Source organism: Rhinolophus hipposideros (genome assembly GCF_964194185.1).
Source record: "Rhinolophus hipposideros genome assembly, chromosome: 8".
NCBI classification, from domain to species: Eukaryota; Metazoa; Chordata; class Mammalia; order Chiroptera; family Rhinolophidae; genus Rhinolophus; species Rhinolophus hipposideros.
Window position 1 is genome coordinate 85,579,158 of NC_138054.1, and position 18,405 is coordinate 85,597,562.

At 45.9% G+C, this 18,405-nt stretch overlaps 1 protein-coding gene across 5 annotated transcripts in view; it reads right to left on the bottom strand.

Moving 5' to 3' along the window:
* Positions 1–3,385: 3,385 nt before the first annotated feature.
* TMEM51 (transmembrane protein 51) overlaps positions 3,386–18,405 on the bottom strand; it is a 55,870-nt gene continuing 40,850 nt past the window's right edge. For 4 of the 5 annotated variants that reach the window (XM_081055799.1, XM_081055798.1, XM_081055801.1 and 1 more), the window contains exons 2-4: positions 13,193–13,266; positions 8,770–9,325; positions 3,386–6,603 (exon numbers count right to left, since the gene is read on the bottom strand). In XM_081055799.1, the coding sequence (XP_080911925.1) occupies positions 6,204–6,603; positions 8,770–9,113 (744 nt within the window). In that variant the 5' untranslated portion in view covers positions 9,114–9,325; positions 13,193–13,266 and the 3' untranslated portion in view covers positions 3,386–6,203. Of the gene's footprint in view, positions 6,604–8,769; positions 9,326–10,322; positions 10,586–13,192; positions 13,267–18,405 lie in introns of those variants that run through there. The other variant, XM_081055802.1, reaches the window with a different exon arrangement.

Here is an 18,405-nt window from a genome sequence, read left to right on the forward strand (position 1 = left end):
AGTTGTGGGGACTGTCTTGTGCATTGCAGGATGTTTGGCAGCCTCCTTGCCCTACTAGATGCCAGTAGCAGCCCCCCTCCCGTCACTGTCAAATACCCCCCAGGCAGCAAAATCAATCCTGGTGGGGAACCACTGATGGAAGGTGAAATGGCCTGTTGCCCCGGATGTTTAAGCATCACTGGGAGCTGAGAGAGTTTTGTCGCATGTGGCATCTGAGGGTTGGTTGGTTTGTATCAGCATGCCATCCATCTGTCTGCCTTCCTTGAATGTGCAGAGTTCTGGGGTCTGCTTTTCCCCTAGGGTGTTGGTGTTAATAAGACACACATGGTGGGCAGCCTCGTTGGCCCGGAGCAAAGTCTTGTTGCAAGGGCCATGTTATAGAGACTTCTGGTGTGTGTGTACCAATTCTGGATAAACTGGCATCCATAGATTGTGAGTTCCTTCAATGTTTTTCCCTCTCTCTCTCTCGATCAGCTTGCTGTCCTGACCACTGCTTTCCATCGATTATTGGAGAATCTGAGATTGATGTGCTGTGGCTCACTGCCACATACCATCCCAGCTTCATGTACTGGCAGGCATCATTTCTTAGGCCAGCTGCATTGCTACAATGAGACAAGGGAATGGTCCTCTCCTTTGAGCTCTCTGTGTGAAAGCTGCATCGGAACGATCTCCAGGTGACTCACAAACCTCCATCCATAGAGGTGGCAGGAACTTTGGAAAGCATCCACTCATCGGTCATGAGGCTGCAGGAGGGGGTGCAGGCTTCGCGTTACAGGCACAAGCTTCCCCATTGGGGAAAGGACACAGCAAGGTCTGCAGTGGGTCTGAGAGCTGGAGGCCCTTGGTGCTGGTGCCTGGCTCATCCTGGACCCTAACGGACAACTTCGTCAATGAGCTGTGGGACTTTGGACAAGTCTCTTGTCTGCTCTGGACCCATTTCTGCCCTACATAATTATTGGGTTTGGCTCAATCAGCACTCCCTGGAGTGTGTTCCGTGAGAGATGATCATGGAAGGTGCTTTGTGGGGAAAAAAGGTTCTGTGACCAAATTGGTTCGGGAAATACCATGTCCTGGAGATTCACAATAATCATATGGGATAGAGAGTTTCTGAAATTCTCTGCACCCAGACACCCATGTGACCACTCCCCACTTTTTTCTAACGTTACTTCCCCAGAGACTTTTCCTGATCACCCAAACAGGCAATACCTCTCCCATCCTGTTCTTTACCCTGTCTCATTTTTCTTCACAGCACTTCCCGGTGTTTTTTTTTTTTTTGACATTATATCATATATTTCTTTATTTGTTCATCATCTGTCCCCCTCCACCCAGAATGCAGCCTCTGTGTCAGCAGGAACTTCAGCCATTTGTTTGCCGCTTCTCCCTAACACAGGGCACATAGTGGGTGCTTAATAAAAATCTGTTGTCTGAATAGACTTTGTTTAACTTGGGGATTCCCAAATGGATCTACTCTGGGATTTTTCCACTTCCACCCATTAAAATCCAGGAAAACATGCTCAGGGACTCACCAGGAAAGAGTGTCTCTAAAATCCTGATAGCTGCAGTTCCCAAGATTCGTTTTCTTTGTCCGAGCCACTCAGTTCTGAATATACGGACAATGCGGCATTAGACTGAAAATCAAATGAAACAGACTGTCAACAATTAACCTGTAGTGCGTGCTGCTCCCAGCTGACCCCAGTGCTGCCATTTTCCTGGAGCTGGCTTTCTGTGAAGATCCCTCACAAACTACTCACGGCACCAGGTGAATTTTCCCAGAACATCTTTTCAGAAATGCCACGCTTGGAGAAGTGCTAGGTCTTCAGGTTTTCCATCACATCGTGGTCCAGTCAAGCTACCATGTAGCCCTTTCTTTCTCTGTGACAGGAACAGCTTTTGCGGTGTTTTCCTCAGGGTACCCACCTTAAAATCAGTAACCTCCATTTTTCTGGTGAAGACATCAAGGCTCAGAGGAATCAAATGATTTGCCCAGTATCTTACTTCGAGAAAGTGGCTGTGCCAGGATTAAACGACATCCTCCCTGCTACAAAGCCCATGTCTTAGCTTCTGTGCTCGCAGACTGAATAGGAGTGGTCCTTTTCTAATTCTGCACTTGAACACTCAGCACGGTTTGTCCTGGGAGCTAAATGGTCCTTGTTAGGGACTTTAAAGCCACAAATGAGCCCATTAGTCCTCAGAGGGGCTCTTTATGCACTGCCCTTTATAGCCTGCAGGTCAATTGATCTCTCCATTTCCAGTGACACAGCTGAGTCCCATTTTCAGTTTGCCGCACACTTGCAGATTTATTTGGGCTTTGCCATCTTACGCTTGTCCATCCAGAACCAAGCCGTCTCAGGATATTTAACATCAAGTAACAGAAACCCACTCCAACTTGTCTAGAAGATGGGACTCTATTGAAAGCAGCCTGAGGCATCCTATACGGGGTGTGGCCAGGCTCAGGAGGACCTAGACCAGGAGAGGCAAAGCAGCTGACCCTTCCATCTCTTTCTGTGTAGGGCTGTTTCCTCCACGACCCTCTGTTTCATTGGTCTCTTCTTGCAGACCAGCTTTCTCTGTGCACATGGCTCCCCCATGGCTTTCAAGTTTGTTGTACCCAGTTCAATAGCCAGTCCAAAATGACCATGGTCCCTGTTGCCCTAAGGCCATGGGACCCACTTTAGGAAAGAACCCAAGCAGGAACCCTTCCCGTGGAGAGCAGGGCTTTAGCTTCACTGCTGTAACCCCAGAAACTAGAACAGTGTCTGACACTAGTCACAGTCATGCTCTAACCCAACCTTTTGCCTCAATTATCTGCTTGTCACTCTCTCTCCTTCATCAAAACTGTAACCAGTCTGAGAAACGTGAAAGTCAAAATCAAGAGTAGGTAGAGTACCCACTACGGCCCGGCACCGCTGACAATGAAAAGGCAGTGCCCGCTTTCAAGGACTTCAGCTAAATTTAGGGTCAGAGCTATAAAGGGGAATTTGTTGGGAGGACACAGCATCTCTTATGGAAGCCAAGGGCAGAAGTACAGCTGGGCTTCCCAAGGGACAAGGACCAAGGACTAGAACGTCATCATGAGACGGCCACTTCTGAGATCTCATTGCTCATGCCTGCCTCTTTCAGCAGTTGGCTTCATTCTGTCTCTGCAGAGCAGCAACCCCTGCTTCAGTCACCTGTGGCCCATCATGAGGGTCCCCAAACGGTCCCCTAATCCCTGAGACCACATCCAATTCCTGGGGGTGGAGGTCACATGACACCAACATGGCTGCTGAGATTCCTCCTTTTGAGTGGGATGGGAGTGGTTGGTGGGAATTTACTCTTTCATAGCCCCGGAGTCTTTCTTCTGGTTTTTACCCTTTTAGCTTTTTTGTTTGTTTGTTTGTTTTTTGTCAACAGAGAGCCCTGATAGGTCTGTAACAAGGAACAAACAGGAAGAGTGTTTCTTGGGGAACTTTGAGGTGAAGGTGGCCCCTTGCTTTGACAGGTAGTTTTAAGTGAACCATGCAAATAACTTCCTTGTCTCTCTAGACACAGTTCAGGACTCCAGCTTATGGCTCATGTCGCCGGCTAACATTCTCTCTGCCTTCATTTTAGACAGAGGTGAGCTCATGCTCTCTATTTTACATGCTAAATATCCATGATATAGTCTCTTAGTAACATAATTTTCTACTTGGTCATTTCCATACGTATAAAACAAATAGGGTCCTTGGTGCTATTTCCATAGTACTCGCGCCTATATGAAGAGTCAGGGCGTGTTCAGGTGGAGGGGGGAGCGGCTTCATGTGTTTGGCTTGAACATGAAGCCACATGTTGGCTTCCTATGGCCTCTGCACCAAATGCCCACAAACTTGGTGGGTGGCCTAAAACACCAGAAAGATATTTTCTCACAGCGCTGGAGCCCAGAAATCCAAAATCAGTGTCAGCTGGGCCCAAATCAAAGTTTTTCAGCAGGGCTGACCCCCTTTGGGTGCCCTAGGGAAGAACCCATCCTTGCCTCTTCCAGCTTCGGTGGCTGCTGGTGTCCCTGGGCTTGTGGCCACATCACTCCAATCTCTGCCTCGGTGTCAAATGGCCTCCCACTTCTGTGTGTGTGATCTCTCCACCCCCAGCCCACCCCCATCTCTCACTTATAAGTACACATGTGGATGAGCTGTAGGGCCCACCTGGATAATCCAGGATAACCTCACCTCAAAATCCTGAACTGAATCACATCTGCAAAAAGTTTACCATATAAAGTAACATTCTCAGGTTCCAGGGATTAAGGCCTGATATCTTTGGGGTCCACCATTCAGCCCACTACAAGCCTCAAACGTTTCTCACCTAAGGAAGGCACAGGCTGGGCAGTATCCACCAGAGGCCAGGTTGCCAGCCCTTTTAAAAAACCATTTCTCAGCTCACTGGGAACATTGCTATTTCCCTTTTCTTTTTCTTCCCATCAGGGTGGAGCGTAAAGGGTAAAGAATGAGTCCAGCCCAGAGATACACGCAGAACCATAGGCTGGCTCTGTCATGGGCTGGGATCAGACCAGCCTCTGGGTGTCCTATGCCGGAGGGCAGATCCAGGCAGCTCCCTTTTTTTATAGATGGATTTGCATAAGGAAAGTGAAAGGTTGAACTTTAGGCCCTGCTGGGAATCCCAAGATGAGGAAGTGATTCACTTCCTAACTGCTGTCACTTGCCTCCCACTGGGAGCTTTTAGGAAACACCCAGAGCCTGAGAATTTACTCTTCCAACCAAGCTCCTAGCCATGGTGACTCTTTAACAGGTCCACTCCAGGCTCGCCAATAGCAGGAAGGCACGTTTGGACTCAGGTCTACCTTCCCAGACTCCCAACTCCATGGTAAGACGCTGACCCAGACATCCCCATTCCTCTGTCTGAAATCCCCTGGGCATTTCTGGTTAGTTGAACTGCTTTCCTGGGCTCCACAGGTAGTCACTTTGCCCTCTCTATGAGGACATGCTCTCCACCCCTACCCCCCCATGGTCACACAGCCTGTCAGTTCTGGGCCAGATGAAAGGTGGTGCAGAGCTCTGTCCTGCGCCAGTTCTCAAGAGAGAGATGTGGGAAGAATGTTCAGATAGGTAGAGAGCTGCTGGGTAAGCCACGGAACTTTCTGTTGGGCCTGTGGGTTGATGGGAACAGCCGTTGGGAAACACGAATCCTCATTCAATACCTGAAAAAACTCTTTACAAGGAGTTGCGTGGCAGAGTGTTTAAGAACTCAGGCCCTGGAGCCAGACAGCCTGGCTTCAAATCCCAGCTCTGCCACTTATTAGTGGTGTGACATGGGGCATTTTAACCTGAACCTCCACGAGCTAACCTACAAAACGGGTACAGGGGAAATGGAATAACATACGTGAAGTGCTTAGCACAGCACCTGGCATATATTAAGTGTTTGGTACCTATGAGTTATTATTATTGATATTTTTCCATAAGCAAGTCAGTATTGGAGGAGCTGCTCAAGTAACTCAGCACCCAAATGTACTACATATAAAATATTTTATTATAAAAAGCTCAGTTGCACGGCAGTTTAGAAGGAACAGAACATCTCATACAGCTTTTCTTTCTGGCTGTTAACACAGCAGAGACTAGTAAAGAGGACTGGTTAAGACTATGAGCTTATGTATCATTGGGCCCTGGGCCCTCAAAGAACCAATGGCATCAGGGGCTCTGAGGACCCCCTCCCCCCGGGTCTCACCCCCACGTAACCATCTAGACTTTTGTTTTGCTTACTTCACAAAACGGCTCCCTGTCCTTTCTACAAAACCGAGTTGTATTTCCTACCCACCGCTCAGGACTCCAGTGAAGAAAGCAAAGGCATAACTTGTTTTCTTTTTGAAACAAAACAGTCCTAGGGGAAGCAAATCAAAACAACAATCTAAACCAGTTGCTAGGTATCCTTCCCTAGTCGGAAAGAGGTGTGTCGTCACCAACGATTCAGTTGAGGAAAGAGGACAGGGAAAATGTCTCCACTGCCACCCCCAGCTGGGGTCCACAGCTTCATGAGACCCGAGGTTTCCGCAGCGGGCCAGGTGAGGTTCTGCAGCTGTGTGTCACCCTCGAATCACAGGACTCCCCCGGCACCCCCATCCAAGTTGCTACGTACACATCTGGCCCCTCGTTTCTCAACTGTGGCTGGAGTGGTTTCATTGGGGTCTGTTGGTACGGAGGGTGAGTGACAAGAGGGAACATGGCAGAGAGGGCCTGTCAGTCAGGTGGCCGGGTATTGGGGGCCTTCTCCTGGACTTCGTCGTACTGTGGTGGGGGAGTTAAAGGCTCGATGGAGGGAGGAGGGACATTTTTGTCTGGGAGGTTGATCCTAAAGTCTTTGAGGTGAAGTTTTTCGGATTTAATCCTTCGAACTTTCAGCGGCTTCATGTGTTTGGCTAACTTGGAGTTCTGCCTGTCGGGTGGATTTCCCTCCACGTCGGCCCTGGTTGTCGTCGGGCTTGTCTCATCAAGCCCCGTCAAGGACTCATAGGAGGGGAGAGAGATGCTCATCCTCGGGCTCTGGTCTGGTCCCCTGGCTTCTGAGAAGTTTGTGTTCATCACTTCCTCGTAACTGGGGACGTAGTACCTCGAGGAGGCCTCCTCCTCTTCCTCCTGGCTGCAAGACAACATGCACAGACACGGAGTATTAGCAGGTGCTCGGATCATTGGAAATCACAAGAAGATGGACTCTAAATCCTGTGTTGGCACTGGGTTCATGTCCACCAGCCTTGGAAACAAGAAATGGGTCCAAGAAGTAATAAAAGCTAACACTTCAACTGTTTGCTAGGAGCCACTGTTCTAAGTACTTTAACATATATGAACCAATTTCATCTTCCTAATAACTATTATTGTACCCATTTTATGGACGGGAAAACTGATACATCGAGGTTAACTGACTCGGTCAGACTTTTAGGAAGCAAGAGGACAGGAAGCCACATTCTCAATTATTACACTGTATTATCTGGGTGTTAAGTCCCCCTTGCCTTTAAGCCACACTTAACAACATGCTAAGTGGGCTATTCTGATGCCTGGCTGGTCCTTTAGCTAAAGGCAACATAAACATGCATGAAATAGCTGCCGATCTAAAGCATAATGGTTGTCCACAGGTAGAGAAGGACTATCTGAATATAAAATGTATATATATTTCAAATTATCCTGTGGTTTTTATCTTCCAGGGTTACCGTAAGACTCAAAGGACAGGTCAGGTACTCAGCCTTACTCTCATTTGACTGTTGAAAGAGAAAACGAAAGAGTCAGGGTGTTTTTTACACATTTATAGGTAGTAATAGCCATTTTCCAAGACCCTACACTTGAACCTGTAGATGATAACGGCCAATATCAGACACCTCACTGATTGTCTAGGCTTTCTTATCTCCTTTACGAATGAACTTGTATGAGTTCATGACTAAGGTGGGGAAGACGGGTGACTGAGTTTTCCTTCTTCGTTCTTTTCTCTATTTCCCAAGTTTTCTAGAATATGCATGATTATCTTTTGTTACCATAAAGTCGGTTTAACTTTTCCAAAATAAAAACAACTCCCCTCCCACTCTAAAGATAAGACAGACTTATAGAAAATTCAAACAACACAGAAAAATCTAATAAAATAAAAACATCCCAAATCCTTCTACCCGGTGAAAACTACTGTTAACATTCTGAACACCTTTCCAGATCCTTCCCTAATCCCACAGCCACAACATATGATGCGATTAGGTCTTTAACCAAAGATGTGGTGTCACAATCTTCTTTTCTCAATGTGGTGGGTACGGTCCCACATGAGCAAATATACCGGGGGTGCCAAAAAAATGTATCCACGTGACCTGTATTCATCTTTTGTTATCAGTATATATTGGGCATTACAATTTTAATACAGTTTTTTCCTTTCTTAAAATGTGTATACTTTTTTTTGGCACCCTCATTGTTTTGGGGGTACCAAAACAATGACTGCATAGAAGGCTACTGAAGGGCATGTCATAATTTAGCTCGATTGATGGGTATTTAGGTTTTTTCCTCCACTTTTGCTACTCTAAGCAATGCTCTGATAAACACGGGTACACACTCCTTTGCACACACATCTTCAGTACTGCCTCTTATTGTGAAACTCCCCTTCAGAAAGATGATGTCAGTCAGCTGTCCCGTCAGACACCCATTTCCCTCCAATTCTTCAACACTGGGGCTATCTATCTTGGCCAACATGAGAGGTGAAGAATAACGATGACTTTTTTGTGTTTGCATTTTGTGATTAATGAGGTTGAACAGCAATTGTGTCTGGACGTCTATGAAATGCTCGCTCATATCCTTTGTCCATTTTCCTACTGGTGTATTCATCTTTCATACTCGTTTGCAAGGGCTCTTTTTATAATAGAGATGTCAACATTTACCATATGTTCCCCAATATATCACTTATCACTTAAATGAGTTTGTGGCATTTATGGTCAAAGAGAACACTGCTTCTCAACCTTTTCCACTCGACATAGATACACGCAGCACGCTAAGGAGAACGGACAAGCAGCCAGTCTGGCCACCCCAGGCCAGGCCCATGCAGCTTCTCTGGGGGGGTGTCAAAATCTTGGTATGCCTGTCATCCATTCACACCACATCATGTGGGAAACGCTGGGAAAGGAGTATAAAGTTATTTGTAAAATGATAAACTGATCTTCTGAGCCTTAATGGGAGAGAGGGAAGGTAAAAAGCTTCCTAGACTAAACTACTTTCATCATGGAACCCCATGAGTGTGCGTGTGCACATCCATGCCCCAGTCTGGGGTAGGTCAGACAGTCCTCACCTGTCTTCCTCCTGGGCATGCGGCTCAACCCCCGGCGGGGGCTGGATGTGAGCCATCTCCTCGCTTTGCCGCTGTTTCCTCTTGTCGCGGATGCTCAGGCAGATGGAGAGCAGCAACAACATCACCCCGGCCCCAACCAGCACGTAGGCCACGGAGAAGGTCTTGCTCTTGAGAATGCCACTGCCTATGTCCGTCTTATTGTTCCCCTGAGCGGTCGGCTTCTCGGCGGCGCTGAACCCGGGTACCAGGTTCCACATGGCCATGATGACCCCAAGGACCAGCATCCCCAGGCCGATGGCGGTCAGTGCATAGTGTGAGCCGTTGGCCTTGGACTGGGCCATCATGCCAGCGGGAGCAGGGCAAGGCCAGGTTCAAAGAAAGAAAATAAAGAGCTGCAGCGGCTCCAACAACAAAACCCCCTTAAACACACTTAAGCAGGATCCCTAGGGCCACACTAAAAACAAACAAAAAGAACAATAAAACCAGCAGCCGAAGTCTCAGGGATGGCTTCATGCAAACGTGAGGCGTCCCATGTGGATAGCTATGGCCAAGAGGTCTGAAAGGAAAGCAGAAAGAGGAGGGAAGAAAATCAGTTCCGACTCAAGACGCTGTTGTGAACACGGCGGATGTACTCTCAAAGGAGTTAAAAAGCGGTGCTGAGCCACAGGCTCTGGCTGGGCTTGTCTTTGATGCATTCCAGATGTCTTACGTGCTCCCGCTCCTTCTGTGAGCCTGGAGAAGGAAGGCTGACCCGCCTACCCCCACCCAAAAAGGAAAAGCCAGGCCTTTCCCTGCAGGAGGCCAGAAAGGTCAGGGCTCTGGGTTGTTGAAACGTTTTGTGGAATTTAATGAAGTGCTGTGAAATCTCAGACCTCACTGGGTATGCGAGGAGAGCAAATGATGACATGTGTGAGCTGTGATCGATAACTATAACAGAATCCCCTGGGCGATGGGCATCCGTCAATGCTATGACCCAGTCCAGACAGCCTACTGCAGACTTTACAACCCTCAGTGGCTTCCCATGTCCTGCAGCTGAAAATCCAGTTTCTTTAGAATGAAGGTCAGGGCTGACTGGACCTGGCCCTGCCCCTCCCACTCATCTCTCACCTCGCCCTTCTTTGCACACCCCGTCCTCCAGCATTTCTGCACTTCTCTGGCCACTCCAGCTCAGCTGCCCCTTCTGGGAGCCCCCACAAGCCCCCAGCAATGACTAGGGTAAGTCCCTCTATTTCCGTGACCACATCTTCCTCATCTCTGTGCCTGGAACATAGCAGGGACTCAAAAAATGTATGCTGAATCAGCTGAATGAAATGAACAGAGGCCACATGAAGCTAGTCTGCAAGACATGCTTCTCTTCAGCCACATGGAGTTTTCCTTTCCCTAAAGAGCCTGGAGCCTGCACAGTCCTTATCTTCACGGCTGTGCCCACTGGACGAGAAACTCTCTTCCCGTGAAGAAGCTCAGAGACCCTGTGCTAAAGGGAGCCGCAGCCAACTGTCCTGGATTCCACACCGATTTGTTGGATGGGAGAGTGAGCCAGATGAGCAAGTCACCTGAACGAGGGGCCAAGGAGGCCAAGCAAACAATGCTCCTTGTTGACCACTCCTCAATACGTTGTTCCTGCGACAGCAGCCTTTGTAGAACAGCCAACGTCTACAGATGTTTAGATGGGCAAGGTCCTCTTTTCAATTCTGTATTCTTTGCCATCTTTCCAGAAGGACGGCTAACCAGGCCGCCTGAAATCCGATGCTGCAGAGCTGTTTTCTCATCAAACAATGGCCTCAATCTGAAACTGGCCACTTTGTTAAAAAATGCTCTGAAAATATTTGGGATAACATCCTTTATCAGCTTGAAGTCTGTTCCTTTCCCCTCCCCCAATATATTTTTTGTGCATCGAGAAATAGTGTTATAGGCACTAGAGAAACACCAATGAGCAAGGTAAGGGGCTTCCAGGTCAGCAGGAAAACAGCCCACAAGGCATAACAATAAAAGTGGGAAGAAAGTACAGGAACTGTGCAGGTAAGAAGCTGGGTGTTCTAACTTGGGCTGCAGGGCATCTGGAAAGTCTCTGTGAGACAGAAGCCCCATTGGCATAATTGGGCCTGCACCCTGAACATGCTAAATTGTGTGTGTGCGTGTGTATGCACATGTGCACACATATGTGCACATGCACACGCGTGTCCTGGTGTACGCACATGTGCGTGATGAGTGTGCCTATGTGTGGCATGCAGGGCACAGGATCCGCTGCAGACAGTTGCAGTGGACCAGCCGGGAACAGTCTACCATAAGCACGAGAGCATTTGTTTCTCACACTGTCACTCACAGCCAGTGAATGGAAGGATGAGGGGCTTGCCAGCCCTAGAAATGATTTGGTTCTGCATAATGCATCTGGGACAAGGCCAGAGATGGAGGGCTCAGTAGTGGAGAGGTGTAGCCAGAGGCTTGTGTTGGAAGCAGGAGATGAACAAGCCACATACTGAGCACCTAAGGGCCTAACAGGTAGGCCTTGTACCTGAGAGGCTGATAGTGTATTTAGTAAACCAGTGACTGAGGCCACTTTAACACCCGCCTCCCCTGTTAATTCTCAATTCAAGCTTCACTTTATGATGTCAGTGAGTAAAACAGGCCCCAGATGAGTCATGGCACAGATGAAAATGTCAGGATTCACTTATTTTTGACCTGTTAAATTGTCAATGATTGAGAATCGGCAGTAATATCCAGTGTGGGTAAGGGTGTTGGGATGGGCAATTTCATACAATTTTTATAGATGGCAAATTTTGGCACTTATGGATCAAAAGTTTAAAAAATGTTTATATCCTTTAGCTTTGTAATTCCAGCTTCTAAGAATTATGTACAAGGCAAGGATATTCATCGTAGCTTTATGGTAGTGAGAAACTAGAAACTGCTTAAATAGCCAATAATCTGGATCTGGTTAAATAAAATATGGGCCATGCACTTATTACATTATGGTCTCAAAGCAGCTAATGGTACATTTTAAAGTCAAACAACAAGGTTAAAAAGACAGTATGTTCAGTGTGATGCTAATTTAAAAAATTCCATACACATATATGTATATATGAATATATAGGAAAAAAGACTGGATGCTTCTACTTATGATAAAAAAGAAACATGTTTTCATATATACAAACGTGTAAAAAATCCAAGACGATGGACACATTCAAAACTTATGTCAATGACTGCTTCTGGGGTTGGAGGGAGCTTGGGAAATGTATCTTTCATTCTATTTCTGTATTTTGAATTTTTTTACAATCAAATGTGTTGCTGCAAAGCAACATAGCTTGTGGTTAAGTGTGAACTTTGGAGCCAGGCTGCCTAGGCTCAGAACCTCACTCTGTACTTTCCCAGCTGTGTGACCTTGGACAAGTCACTTAACCTCTCTGGGCCTTGAATTTCCACAATGGTAAAATGGAGATAAAAGCTCTCTAGTACTCACTTCATAGGGGAGTTACGATAAGTAAACATAAATAAAGCACCTAGAACCATATATGACCAGCACACAGTAACTTTTTCTAGAAAGGTTTGTTATTAAATATTATTTAAAGGCTAAATTCTCAATAGGGTGAGCTCACTCACAAGGGGAAAAACTTGGTTTTCGGGGTTGGTGTAATCTTAAATATTACAGTGGTTTGTGGTCTTCCACAGTCATAAATAGACACATAGTATCTCTGCGGTGTTAAAATTTCCTGGGTGGGGGTGGGAGAGCATAACAAGAAGAGTGTTTATAAAGATCCCTGAGGGAATGATAAGGGAAAAAGAGGTTGAAAAACACCATTTATGTATTATATTAAATTTCATAACACTCAATTATACATGCCATGATGTTTTCAGTTATTTTCTCTGTGTGATGGAATTAGAATGATTTTTTCCCTTCGTTTTTCTTACTGGGAGAATAAGACTTGGAAAACAGAAATGTACACGTGTTGCTTTTAGTAAAAGAAAAAGAAATAAAGGTTTTTGGTTTTGGGGGTTCAAGGCAGGGTTACGTGTTCAGCGGTAGCTTAAAATTGTTTGTCGATTCTACCCTCCCTCTGGAGACCAGGATTTTGATGGGTTCTCTGGGGGAGGTGAAAACCCAGCTCCCTGAGGTGCAGCTGCTGGCTATTTATCTTGTTTCTGGCTTGTTGATCCACGTTATATTTAGTATGGTGTTCTTTCCCTTTGAAAAATATGGAAAGAAGCTAATTTTGTTCTTGGAGGATTTGGACCACGTAGCTTCCAACGTGTTCCTAAAACAGAGCCGCCTTGGTGGGCAGCCTGGGCTTCCAACTCGGCCAGACTCAGCTCTGGACCCCGGAGTTGGACCCATCATGGCTCATGTTCAAGGTGGCCTTCAGGGTTACATGAGTGATCTTATATCTGGGTTTTCAAGAAAAACTGTTAACCAGTAAAGAGAGGCACCTACCTGTTGTTAACTGGGGGGCTCAAGGAAGGCCTGGAAACCACTCTGCATACTAAAATCTTGAGTTAAGGACCCACCTGTAAAAAACCAGAAACACAGCTTTCTAAGTAAGCTGTGGCCATTCCAATTTGAGGTGCTCATAGGGGAGGCATGGGTTTTCTTTGTTTTTCTGGGCGTAGGGCAGGTTGGGGTAGGGGTACATGCAAGGAAAGTTGTACCAAAAGAAGCCAAGATTCTGTACCAAAAAAGTAGAGTTGCAGAAGGATGATAACACGCTGACTACATTTACCAATCCCTTTCATGGTTTTATCCATCTTACACAAGTGCTCCAGGGAATCAAAGAGGAAACACTCCCCAGGTCATTTAATGAAGTGTGTATAACCTTGATAGCAACCCCAAAAAATGACAAGGCAAGAAAGGAAAACAAAAGGCCAATCTCATCCACCAGCACAGAAACAAAAGTTCCTCAACAAAATATCAGCAAATAGAATCCAACATTTTTTTTTTTTTAAAAAGACAATACATCATAATGAAGTTAGGTTGAGTTTATCCCAAGAATGTAGGGTTGGTTCAACATCAGAACATGAAATAAAAATGTCACGTCCCAGGAAAAAGGGTAAGCATGACAGTGTGATCCAGTGGGGTAGTATGCAGCAGTAAAAATGAATAAACGGCAGTTCTATGGACCAACGGGGACCATTCTGACACACGTTGAACAGAAAAGCAAATTGTGGAAGAACACACAAGTTTCCATTTATATGAAGTTCAAAATCAGGCAAAGCCAAACAATATATTGGTCTATTTTTGTAATATTGGGAGGGAATGCAAAGATTATAAACTAAAAGGCAGGATAATAGTTACTCCCCTGGAGGAGTGAGAAATGGAGTTGGGGAGGGAAACAGTGAAGGTTGTTTACTTATTATATTATTCCTTAAACCTCACATGTCTCTTAAATATACTCTTTTGATTAGCTGAAATATTTTGTAAGAGGAATTTCCAAGAGCCCATCAATATTTTTCCTTTACTCTTAGGATAAAACCCAAACTCTGCTATGGCCTTCAAATCCCACCAGATTGGATTGGGTTCCTTCCTGACTCTCATATCTGATCTTTTGGCTCACCAACCCTCAGTGGCTTCTGTCCTGCCTCAGGGCCTTTGCACTTGCTGTTCCCGCTGCCTGAAACACTCGTGCACCTGTCTCTTTTATTTACTTCTTTACTACTTCCGTCTCTCAGCTCAAATGCCATCTCCTCAGCAAGGATTTCCTTGACCACTCTACATAAAATGCCTCCACCCGCACCCAGCTCCTCTCAAATTCCATGCGTAGGTCCTGATGACACTCCTTCCCAAGATGGATGACATCACTTCACCATCTGTGAGTCTCGCTTTGTTTTCTTGTTGGCTCTCTGTCTCCCCCATTGGACTGTAAACCACGTGAAAGTTCTTGTCTGACTTGTTCATCTCCAGCATTCAGCACAGTGACACTAACAGGTGCCAAACAACTATTTATAGAATGAACAGATAAAGTTCAATGTAAAAGTTCAAGGTAAAAAGTTCAATGTCCCATGTCAATTAGGGGACATTCCTGGTTCAAGGTTGGCACCGAGGGGGAGAGGATTTGATAGAACTGAGTTCCTGAACACTGACATCTCATATCCATAGGCAAAGGATTTGCCAGCAATATGGGCAAGGTGCCAGATTAAATGTGATTTCCATTCTGACCTGAGAAGGCGACTTTCTCACTATTCCCTGGTGGGGTTGAGATTTCAGTCGTTCCTGCATCTTCCCAGGTAGAGGTGAGCAGGGCTGTGAGAGCCCTGAGCCCACTCCTCCACCTGAACAGCTGATACCTTTGCTCCCACGCACACCTTTGGCCAACCAGAGACAGCAAGGATTTCTCTGGGGGAAGGGAAGAGACAGGGGAGGGGCTGTGAGGCGGGAAAAGTAGTCACAGCTCTGGACAATCAGTGCTCCACCTGGCTGAGACCCAAGTGGGTCATCACTGCCGGTCAGTCCACACCTGATATGGAGTCTCTAATATAAAGACAATAAATAAAATCGCACAAGAGAACACAGCACTGCTCTGGCTAAAAGAGAGCAAAGGATCCCAGGTTTTGATGGTCAAGGCTTTCCCTCGTCCCCTTCCCACCGAGTCCCAGAAATCCTATAGAATACCGTTTAGAAACCAGGGATCTGATCTAGACCCTCATACGGCCATTGAGTTCTGCCCTGTGGTCCTGGAAAAGCACGGTTCCAGAAGCATTCAGCCCAGCCGGCTTTACTGGGAGGAGATCTCGGCAGTTGGAGGTGTCTGGCAGCACGACCAGCCCCTGCGACAAAGAGGCTCCTTACCATTCATTCTCCCTGTGCCCCAACTTTTTCCTGCCAAGCTGCGTTATTGGGAAAGAGATCCTGGGCTCCATTCTCAGGGAACCCAGCCGTGTTACATTCCCACCACAAAGAAAGGATTCAGTGGGGCCCTCTCGGCCAAGTTTCAGCCCACAATAACTTTTGTCACCAAGTTCCAGTCCCATGCAGTGTGGAGGGGGTGGGGTCAGGAAGAAAGGCTCTGAGCTGCTGCTGTTGCTGCTCCTGGCCCATCGGGGAGTTTCAGGCCACCTCCCCAAGAGCCAAGGTCAAAGGGTGTCAGGTTCCTGTTCTATCAGAACAGGTTCTTGTAGATTGTACACTCAGAAAAAAATGCAAAGTGCTGTGCAAATGAGTCATCAAGGTTGGGGAGGAGAGGGGAAGAGGGCTGCCTAAACCAGAGAGAGCTCATGGGCAAAAGAAAAAGAAGGATGTTAGGCAACCTGCAAGGCAGAGGAATGATAAAAGTGGGAATAGTACAGTCACGTGCCACGTAACAATGTTTCGGTCAATGACATGATGTATATACAACAACGATCCTGTAAGATTATAATGGAGCTGAATTTCCTGTAAGAAACGGAAGGATGCGTGGTTCAGGAGGAATTTGTTTTCTCTGACGGGAGCAGTATCTTGTGGGGTTGGCAGAAGATTTCCTGCCACTCACAGCTAGGGTCAGTGGGTGGGAAGTCGGGAGTTTTTTTCACTCTCCTAATCCTGAATCCCGAGAAAAGTTGGTCAGGAAATCAGGAAAATTGTCTCCTTGAACCCAGTAATACTCACAGTGGGAAATAACGGTACTGCTCACAATGTATCTCTTAGACATTTTTCCTATTTATTGCTATCGAAAGTTACATTGTGTTACAATGTTACACACCCACCAGACATGCAGGCGGGACACCAGAATCAGATATCTCATGACCAGCTCATTTTACCTCTTGTAAATCAAGCACATTTGATCATGGAGAACAAAAAATAGTTTGTATTTACACAGAGAAATATTTATTTTCACAACCCAGGATTTGACTACAAAGTCATCTTCAGGTGAAGTAATTAAGGAAATCTAAGATAGTTTACCTTAATATGACATTGTAGTCAAATCCTGGGTTGTGAAAACAAATATTTCTCTGTGTAAATACAAACTGATTTCTGTTCTCCACGATGAATCGTTTCCACAAAGTGACGGCCGATACAAATATTTCTCTGTGTAAATACAAACTGATTTCTGTTCTCCACGATGAATCGTTTCCACAAAGTGACGGCCGATACTACCAACCACATTCCATCAGTTGGTTAAGCGGCTGACGATTGTGATGTATGTGCGTGTTCTTGGCTCTCTCAGCAACTGTGGGTAAGTCAGTCTATTTGAAAACAACTTGCACTGCTAGTATTTTATTCCAATATTACAATAATTTCCAATCTCATATCATAATGTTTTGTGGCACTTTTTAGCTATAAATATTCGCTGCACAATATGGGTCTTTCTTAATATTTTCTTAATGTTTTTAAAGGAAATGAAATTTGAATTGGTTAAATGTAGAAATAGAGATCGTGTGTCTCTCACAAAGGACTTGAGCAACGTTACTTGTCTATGTGAGATGGAAGAGGATGGATTTTTTGCCTTGTCAAGTAAGAATGAAATTGCACGATTGGCGAAGTCATTAATGGAAAGACTTTTTAAAGGAACATTTACAGCAGAAGAAATTCCAAGAGAAGAAATAAAGGATGTCCTTACAGAGAGTTCTGACATTAAATCAGAATCTGATCTGAAGTGAGAATTGACTAAAGCTATACCAACTTTGACATCACAGCCTAGCCCTATGCATGCAGACAAAATATTTGCTTCTCTACGGAAGGAAATGAGCTTATATGAAGCAACGCATTCTCTCCCTCCCAACTTGAAGATGCTGTTAGATGCACTCATAACAATTTGACCAACGTCTACAGAAAACAAAAGAAAATTTTCCACATCAAGTACATTTGGTACAAAGCGAAGATCACGATTGTCTGATCGGGCAATTAATGCTCTATGTTTCTTAAAGTTTCATTTTAAAAATCACCCGGGGCCATGAACCCCGGTTGCCCCATCTTCTGTAAGGCTTTTCTGTTTGTTAATATTTACTGCTACAGCCATTGTTACAGATGAGCAACGAAAATTAAATAAAAAAGATTATTTCGGGAATTCCCGAGAATGGTTGGGAAATAAGATTTCCCATTCCTGATTCCCGAAGGTTCCAAAATGTCGGGAATTTGAAAACCCTACTCACAGCACTTCAATTCTGAGTGCACAGATGACATCCCAGTCAGCGAGCCACGGACCTGTTCCAGCACTGTCCCCCAGCATTGTGTATTCAGAGGGTGCCACCCGCCCCCAGATCTAGCTTGACGGTCTTCAGAGCACACCGCTGTAAATTCTTTGTCGAGGACCGAAGATCCTGCACAAGGACACAGGTCCGCAGGAGCTCCCTTAAGACTTATTAAGTGCCGCGGCCACTTTAGTGAGAGCTCTGTGGTCGTGTGCAGCAGGCCTGTGCCTGACTTTGGGAATATTTGCAGGTTGTCCTGGTGTAAAGCACAGCTGAGTTTTATTTCTTCCATAATTCAGGGGCAGAGAGAGAGCCTTTTCTGCTAAAGAGGGTCAACAGAACCAAAAACAAATGACCCAAGTCTAATCCTGAGTCCTCAGTTCTACACCCTCTCCGTGTTAAACACCCTCTTTTTTATGAATACCCACAAAGTTCCTTACTCTGACCACTGCTCCAGCACGCGATAGCCCAAGCCACACTGCATGACCATCCCTGTGTTCCTTTCTTTCCATCTTGATTTCTTATTGCTACTGATCCTCAGGCCAC